General features: G+C 39.3%; 2 protein-coding genes across 2 annotated transcripts in view; one reads left to right on the forward strand and one right to left on the reverse strand.

The window, feature by feature from the left end:
- The first annotated feature begins 1856 nt into the window (after positions 1–1856).
- BET1 (Bet1 golgi vesicular membrane trafficking protein) lies at positions 1857–6677 on the forward strand. Its single transcript, XM_042816827.1, has 4 exons — positions 1857–1962; positions 4583–4698; positions 5151–5207; positions 5394–6677. The coding sequence occupies exons 1-4, from the start codon at positions 1944–1946 to the stop codon at positions 5547–5549; spliced, it is 348 nt and encodes a 115-aa protein (XP_042672761.1). The 5' UTR covers positions 1857–1943; the 3' UTR covers positions 5550–6677.
- A 1080-nt stretch (positions 6678–7757) lies between these two features.
- LOC122159336 (probable acyl-CoA dehydrogenase 6) overlaps positions 7758–8878 on the reverse strand; it is a 79517-nt gene continuing 78396 nt past the window's right edge. The window contains exon 9 of the mRNA XM_042816826.1: positions 7758–8731. Coding sequence (XP_042672760.1) covers positions 8641–8731 — 91 coding nt within the window. The 3' untranslated portion in view covers positions 7758–8640. The remainder of the gene's footprint in view (positions 8732–8878) is intronic.

Consider the following 8878-nt stretch of genomic DNA (forward strand, 5'->3'; position numbering starts at 1 on the left):
TTTGACAGTATTTAATAAAATGTTGAATCACTGTGATGGGTGAAACTGAGAGGTTTGTCTGTACTTGCAGTGATTTACTTATGTTCACCTAATTAAAGAATATCAATAATGAATGTACAAACTATTCTGCTTGATTCTACATGATTAATTCCTCGCTTGACAGTCTAGATATTAACAGCAGCCATGATGAGCCTCCTTCAAACATTCATTGTCTTAAGAAGGCATGGTTTTACATAGCATCACCTTGTCTTCTTGATTGCAGTACTTGGAGAGTACAACCAGGAAGAATAACATTGATGATATACTAAGTTCACTGTCAGTGTTATGGGAGAAGGCACCTGATCGACTGGACTGACATCTTTTAACAGAAGCATTTTGAGGATTCTTAATTGCTAAATGGCATTACAGTAAATTAGGATAATAAGTAAAAAGGATACTGATGAAGGATGCTGAAAGATGTTCTTTATTCCTTTTTTGAAGGCACCAATTCTTAATTATTTTGTGATCTAGTCCAGATTCTACATGGTAAGTGCAATGATTTTATTCGGAAATGTCTCATCAGCTTTTATTTAATTATGCAATGGATCAAACTTGAACTACCTTTGTTTTATTATTATTTTGAAAAATTGCAGCTTATTACTTCAGAAAACAGCAGTTGAAGTATTTGGTACTAACATAATGCCCTATGAGCTTTTCATCTCTCAAATGATGACTGTAACTTGCTGGGTTGTTTTCACAGCCTGTCAGTGCTCAAAGTAGTGTTAATCATGCTGACTGTGAAAACCTGTTTATCAAACATGTAAGAATAATGTCAGTCTGGTTGGTCATTAAATAATTCAATGATAATACTGTCATTATCATCATCGCATTAATAAGACTCCTTTGCTGTACTTTGTGTACTAGAAGTTTGATTGTATGGTATCTGTTCACACAGCTTCTTTTTGTTGTTGTTCCCTTTTTCTTTTTTTTTTTTTTTTTTTTTTTCTCACTATTGTTTTTGCAATAGAGTCCTGGAGTAATCTACTAATAAACTGTTTGCTATGTAAATTTATTCTTCTAGTCGAACTGGAGCCAGTAAATATAACCAACAGTTAAGAGCAATAAGAAATGGCTCCTGTTGGAAAGATATGTAGAACATCCCTTTTATAAAGAAAAAAATGGAAAGAGAGCAATTGTTGATCAATATTTTGGGGAAAGGAGAGAGATTGGTTATGTGCTGCTGCCCAGGGAGGTGGTGGAATCACCATGTTCAAGAAACGTTTAGATGTTGTACTGAGGGATGTGGTTTAGTGGGAAATTTGTTAATAGCTGGATGGTTGGACTGGATGATCTTAGAGATCTTTTCCTACCTAGGTGATTCTGTGATTCTATGATACACCTATACAGGCTGCTCACAAAAACACAGTTAGGACAGATCAGTTTTGCAGACTGCTTAAGGCTTAATTTTCTTATTTGCTTTTTCTTCCTACATGTTGCCTTTGATTCAAAAAATACGTTGATCGGGCATCTCAAAACCACTTGTGGCCACTTGTGACTGTGATCCAGTGCATAAAAGAAAAAAACCAGCAGAAATTCAATATAATAAAAATGTATTGGAAACATTAATCGCGCCAGTACCATTTCCACGCTTTGCTGCGAAGCGCTGAATTGCTGTTTACGAGCACAGCGAGGCACCGCAGCGGTGCCCTCTGACCGGCCGGCCCTCCCCTCGGCAGCGCAGCGCCTCCCGCCCTCCCGCGGCTCGGGACTACACTTCCCATCGGTCCCCGCGCACCGCGGCTCCCAGCGGGCCGTGCGGCGCGGCGCTGTCGTGGCGCTGCCGGTGAACGAGGCGGGCGGCGCAGCGGCGGCCAGGCCGAGCTCCGCTCCCGCTTCTTTTGGCGCGGCCGTCCCGCTCCTCACCCTCCTCCTCCCGACCCTCTTCGGCGGCTCCGGGCACAGCCATGCGGCGCGCGGGGCTGGGTAAGAGTCGTCCTGCGTGGGGGCCCGAGGGGCCTGCGGGCCGTCGCGACGCTCGGTGCCGTAAGATAGATGCGATGCGATGGGCACGGCACGACCGTGGGTCGGGGCTTGGGTGGGAAGGGCGTCCTGCCAGTTTTGTTCGTGTTTTATTTAATTTCAGTCCTTCTGTATGCTTTCCTGCTACGTTTGGGTTAAAAAGAAGGCGGATCTACTTTCGGTTTAGTGCTGGTAGAGTCTGGGGGAAAGGCCGGGGTCTCTGCGGGGTGTGCTCTGCCCCTTCACCCAGCAGCCATGTTGATGACTGGAAGGAAACTTTGACCTCGTGTGTTGTTTTCTGGGACCTCGAAGTGCTGTCACGTCCCCATACACACAGGTGGTGTGGTGAGGGGATGGCTGAGTGTGTATTCCTGAGAGCAGGCATCTCCAGTGGATCGTTGGGGGCTTGGGTTGGAAGGGATCTCGAAGCTTATTTAGTTCCAATGCCCTGCTATGGGCAGAGTTGCCAGCCACCAGATCAGTCTGCCCAAGGCCCCATCCAACCTGGCTTTGAATACCTCAAAGGATAGGGCACCCACAGCTTCTCTGGGCAGCAGTGCCAGTGCCTTATCAATCTCTGAGTAAATAATTTCTTCCTGATATATAACCTTCTCCTCTTTTTGTATAAAACCATTCCTTCTTGTCCTGTCACTATCTACTCATGTAAAAAGTTGATTTCCCTCCTGTTTATAAGCTCCCTTTAAGACCTGGAAGGTCGCTATCAAGTCTCCCCACAGCCTTCTCTTTTCCAGGCTCAATAAGTCCAGCTCCTGTCTTCACAGGAGAGGTGCTCCCAGCACTCTGATAATCCTTGTGGCCCTTCTCTAGGCTCTTCAAAGCTTTTTTGCTGGTTTATCTTCATATGTCAGCTGTTAGTCCAACCTTTTTATTCCATGGGCTGGAAGTACAGGCTGCACACCAGTATGTCTGCTTTTGTTTCCAGCTACCTGGTACCTCCTGTTCAGCCTGAGATGATATTATGGTTATGTCTATGGGCATGTCCTGGCAATTAGTGGTGTTGCAAGGCAGCCTGTAGACGTGCCATGTAGGAGTTTGTAGCCTTCCTTTAAGTAGCAGTAGCCAGGCTCTACACAGAGCCTCCCATTTCCTCTCTGGAACCATAGAATCCCAGAATGGCTTGGGTTGGGAGGGACCTTGAAGACCATTTAGTTACAACTCTCCTGCTATGAGTATTAACTTACAAGCATTCAAAATTGCTTGTTACTTAGTAGGAGGTACTGTAGTTAGATGTATTTGTAAAGAAAAACAATAAGAACAATCCTGACTCCATTAAATAGCATAATTTTTTAGTTAACATTGGCATCAGTAGTTTTGATTTCAAGAGGAAAAAACCCTCAGCTCTCCCTCTGATGAAAAGATGCATTTCACCCTGTCTTACTGTATTTGTCATTAGTTTAACTTACAGAATAAAATTTAAAAACCATTTTACAAGTGCAAACTTGTAAATTTTGACTCCTTGAAAAATTGTTGTTATGTACACTTAGCAATGGCTTTATGGCTTGAGATAAAATGACATCTATTATCGAAGTAGCACTATAGTTCTTTTACAAGTATGTATGCAAAGCACACAGTAAAACTGAGATATGGATTTATCTATGAATGTCATTGTGTCTATTCTCTCACTTTTTCCTCAAAAAGGAAAATACCCAAACACAGCACTTTGTAAAGCGTGTAAAGCGTGGCATTGAGACACTAGTGTGGCATTCCAACTTGCCATGTAAATACTCATTAGTGTTACAACTGGATTGTTAGTAGAATGAATCTAGGATATTTTCTGTTTGCTTTTCTTGTTTTGGATTTGCTTCTTTGGTTTCAAATGTTACACTTGGGGTCGTAGGCTGATTTCTGTCTAGGCTGTACTCAGCCTTCTTTCTCCTACTCCAGTGCTGCTGCCCAGTTGCTGTCAGTAGGGGATCCAGTAGGTGCTGGGGACAGTGTGTATTTGGAGCTGAGGAAACCAGCTCCAGTTCTCTTCTGCTCTGCTTACTCTCTTTGCAGGATCAGTTCTCTGGAAAGCAGTCCTGCAGCCCATCACCCAAAAGGCAAAGGCAGGAGAGTAGAACTGCAGGATGCTGACAGAAAGAGCAGTGTGCTCTTCTGCTTGCAGGCTTGGCCTCTGGTCTAAGGTCCTGTTTGTAGAGAGACGTGTAAGGATGAGTGTGCTCTCTCCTTCAAAGGCAGGTGTAGCCAAACGTTACTTGTTGCTCTTCTTTCTTATTTGAATCAGGCTTACTGCTCTGTGTAGCAACCTCAGCGCTGCTTTCACAACTTCATACAATATTTAGATTGATTTTCATAAAAACCATCTGAAAACACCCTCTAAGGAAAAATATAGCATTTAATTGCCAACATTCCTCAATCTTTACCTACTTTGATTTGCAAGATTACTTCAGTGTTTGAAAAAGGTTGAATCTATGTCTCTTGCAACATGCAACACCTCTTCCCAGATGCCTGATTTCTGTTAAGGAAATGCATTTTTAAATGCAGAGTGTTTTCCCACGAGTGAAGAACACTTACTCCAATTATATTTTCTGTCTGTGACTACTGGCTTTTTTGCTTACAGGTGATGGGGCGCCAGCTGGTAACTATGGCTATACTAACAGTGGGTACAGTGTATATGAAGAAGAAAATGAAAGGTTAACAGAAAGTCTGCGCACCAAAGTCAGTGCAATAAAATCAGTAAGTACTTAATTATAGCCACATTTAATTAAAATAGGTGGACTTGTGACTTGTTTATAGATGGTGGTGAAAAGCAGCAGCAGTAAGAAGTCGTGAGGTTGTGCCACAAAAACGTAGAGGTTGTGGCTAATGGAAAGCACTGTGGCTGTGGAGGCCTTGCCCTTGCTTCACAGTCAGGAGTTCTAACAGTTCAAGGAAATGAGTAGTTGCTACTCAGACTTGACTGGATCTTCAGTTTTTGAAATAAGTATTTCCTTCCCTGAGGATTGCTGACAGAATGCTGCACTTGTTTTTACAACTTCAGTTTCTGTTTTTCAAAGATGCCAGATATTTCTTTCACATTTTATCCAAGAAAGCACTAGTGATATCATATATTTTTAGAGCAACTTTTCTAATTTATGTATACCTGATGACTCATATTTAAACCTCTTTTTTTTTTTTTCTTTCAATAGCTTTCTATTGAGATTGGAACAGAAGTGAAAAATCAAAACAAATTGTTATCAGAAATGGTAAGTGCTTTTTCACTAATTTTCTTTAAATGTGGGGCAGGATGGTGAAGTTAGTAATGTAGAACATTCTTCTATGTAGTTTGAACGTTTGTATAAATATGTTGACAGCTTCTTGCTGACTATATATGTAATGTTTTTGTTTGTTTTCCCCTCTCTTCTCTCCTGTTCTGTTTCACTGAAACACAGGATAATGATTTTGACTCTGCAACTGGACTTCTAGGTGCGACTATGGGCAGACTAAGAAGGCTGTCCAGAGGGAGCCAGACAAAACTATTATGCTACATGATGCTCTTTGCATTATTTGTTTTTTTTGTAACATACTGGATTATTAAACTCAGGTGATGCATGTTGTCTTAAGTTTAAATTGTGTAATTTCAACCATCAGTCTTAATGACAATGTTGATTTAAACTGCCATATTCTGTTGATAAAACACAATGAAAGTATTGTAAATTGCATTAGTACTTAATGCAGTGTTATATACAGTTTTCTTGATGTATTGAAATTTCTCCCACTGTCCCCTGTTTTGGGGGGATTATTTATAAGTACACAGAAACTGCTGGCACTCTTAAGTTGCTTTTTTTAGAATAAAAGACTTTACAGAACTGGTTAAAAAAAATACAAGAGGAATCAAAGAACTCCCCCAAAGCCAAAGGTTGTTCAGATATGAAATAATTGCAGAACTACGAGGCCTTCGCTTTCATTTTGCTTTTCAATCTGAGCCATGCTCTAAATTAGAGCTCCCTAGGTTTCAGATCTTCTGGGTTTCAGAAGCATGACCAATAGTTGGGTCTTTCAAAATTGGTTTTATCTGTAGATTTTTGGAAGGCTGGCTTGAGAGTAACAAATGTAATGGTGGTACCCCCCAAAAGTGATTTTTGTGATGCTAGATTGATGGGTCTAACGGTCTGCATGTTTAAGTAGCTTAAACATTTTGTTTGGGGGAGAAGTTACTTAAAACTGGATCTTCCTTTTAAATGTGACAAATGATGCTTGCGTGTCTGTTCTGTTAAGCAAATGCCTTTGATCATTTGGTTCAACAAATTTGGACACAATGCAAATGTTTCCTTTACATTTAAAGTACTCAAAACTTAATGATTCCATTGAATCACTGGAACTTGTACCATTAGCTCATTTATGTTTCATTCTGTGAGAACCCTGAATCTACTCTGCATGATGTTTGAATATGAGGTTGAATATTTTAGATTTTATATTGATAAATGTAAATATTATGAAGCACCTGTTGGAGGTGGTAGCGTATTAAGGTTGTTACTTCTAACACTTAGCTTTAACTCACAAAGTAGTTTCTAATAGTTGAAAGTATCACATCACTGGGTTCGACAGAAAAATACTGTTTTCTAGACCTTGAAATTGTATCTACATTTTTAAAATAATTTTTTTAGAAATACTGTATAGCATACTGCCATTAATAAGTTAATTATGAGCTGACAAATAAAATGTCCTGGAGTATTCTTGTTGTTTGTATGCATACTTTCCTGCTGTAGAATACCATTGTTTTTTGAAATGGTGCTGCACTTAAGCAACTAGACTTGTGTGATGGTGAACTCTGTTCAAATACATAGAGCCGTATACATTTTACACTTTTCATGTTCATTTTCATATGTAACAGGAATATTATGTCTAAATCACACATTCTGTAGGATGTCTTTTATAAAAGTAACTGAAATGCAATTGTTTCTAGCCCATTTAATTCTGGACTGTTAAAAGGTCTACAAGTATCAGAACATATAAGATTTATTATCCCGGTATTAATATTTATATGAGAATTGCTAGGCTTGCTAAACAAACACAGTATTCTCAGAGAAAGTCAATAGGCTATGATTTGCCATCCCAACTGAGAGAATGTAAGAGTGCCTAGCATTCAGGGCAATAATTATTGATGTAACTTTGACATCCACACTCCCTTGATATTTGGTCATCGTTTAGAAAACAATCTTTGTCTCACGTGGTGTCTGAGCAATTTCTAGGTATTTCTTTCTTACTTACCAATAAATGGAAGTAGTATTTATCTGCATAATATAGAGTAGAAAATAGGTAGGTGCAACTAGTTACACAGCTGAGACATTTCCCATATTTGTTCTGAACAATATGCTGTGCTTTCCCTTGCCACAGCATATGGGTAAAAAGCCTCTTACTTGTCCTTCAATTCATGTGTAAAACCAACAGGAATTTTGTTTTAAAAGTCAGACCAGATCAAAGGTGAATCGTACAGATTAGGATCCCTCTCCCTCCTTTTCTTTCTTTTCTTCAGTGATGTGATGAGATTGAGGGAGAAGGAATAGGAGGAAAAAAAATGAGCTTGTGTCTTCCTTTCTTTGTTTTTCAAGGAGAATTCCAATGAAGCTTTTTTCTTTTTCAATAAGACATGCTGTGTCTTCTGCCTTATAAGGAGAGTTGCCAGTGTTTCTGAAGGTATGGCTGATAAGCAGTGAAGTGAAAAGAATGAAATATTAGGAAGTGCGAAGGGAGAACTGATGCTTCGTAGTAGATGTGTATTTCAGTGAGACTTTATTGAACAGATAGCAATAAAATATTGAAAATATTTAGTTTTATTTACTTTAATATTTAGTACATTTCTGTTTCAACTTGATTGTGGCGTGCACATTTTATGGTCTCATTTAACTGGTTACAATGTTCACGTTTGCACTTTAATATTTTTCATTCATAATTGCACATAAAATGTGAAACCTTACTGCTGAAATTCAGGCCTCCAGAAATTTCAAGTACTCCAAAAAAGTACAAGTAAGGTATTGTTTGCAGTATTCTAAAATTAAAAATCTGCCTCCTGTCCTACCAGCAAACATCTGTGTCAGAGTGCAGCACAAGAGTGAGAAGGTAATGATGGTGACTGGACTGGGGGGCTTGTGATTTTTGACTTGCTTTTGCTGAAGTAACTAATTTTGATGTTTACTTGCTAAAAGTGAGAGATATGGAAGATAATGGGAACTGAGAACAAAACCACTGCTGGGTCTTGAATATCAAGTGGATATGGAATAAAAATTTTGTGACTTGAAAGCGAAGTTAAGTGAAATTAGATTATGTTACTACTGAAATTATCCTGGACCCATGTGGAAGTTGTGTTTCTTATTTGGTTGCGTAGATGAGCTAAAATGCAGCTGTACCTTGATTGAAGAAGACAAGATTTCTTTAGCTGGGATCACCAGAGCCCTCAAAGCTGTAAATCACTAAAAATGGAAAAAATCTTGCAGGCAATAACATTAATTTGATATTGGAGAATATGCATCATGATATTGGTGAAACACTCTGACAAGTGTTTTCCTGGAAAATTTACTGATATTTTATAAATACCATTCCTATTTCTTCCATGCTTGAATCATGTTGTCTGTTACCTTCAGGATGCAGTAATAACCATGCTCTTGCTTGCTTAAGTTTCTGAGGAAGAGTGCAGATGTGTTATTTCCTTGGAAGTGTTTCCATGTGTTTGCATATAATAGAAAGCATGGTTTCATCTGTACCACCACCTATTGACACCAGTCTCAGATCCCTGTAGAAATACAAAGAGCAGATATAAATATTTGCATACTGTACTGGTAGAACAATTGCACATGCTCATTTATTCCTCTATGCATTCATTATGGAGCTGTTTTTATTGCATTTAAATCCCTAGTTTATTGGTGTGTGCACGATGCGG

The sequence above is a fragment of the Centrocercus urophasianus genome, unplaced genomic scaffold, assembly GCF_019232065.1.
Source record: "Centrocercus urophasianus isolate 14NV4802_14NV808 unplaced genomic scaffold, USGS_Curo_1.0 seq_16, whole genome shotgun sequence".
Classification (NCBI taxonomy): domain Eukaryota; kingdom Metazoa; phylum Chordata; class Aves; order Galliformes; family Phasianidae; genus Centrocercus; species Centrocercus urophasianus.

Excerpts from the sequence above, each read along its gene's own strand:
- BET1 (XM_042816827.1), top strand. Across the intron at positions 4,699-5,150 it reads AAGTCAGTGCAATAAAATCA|CTTTCTATTGAGATTGGAAC; the intron begins GTAAGTACTTAA and ends TTCTTTCAATAG. Across the intron at positions 5,208-5,393 it reads ACAAATTGTTATCAGAAATG|GATAATGATTTTGACTCTGC; the intron begins GTAAGTGCTTTT and ends ACTGAAACACAG.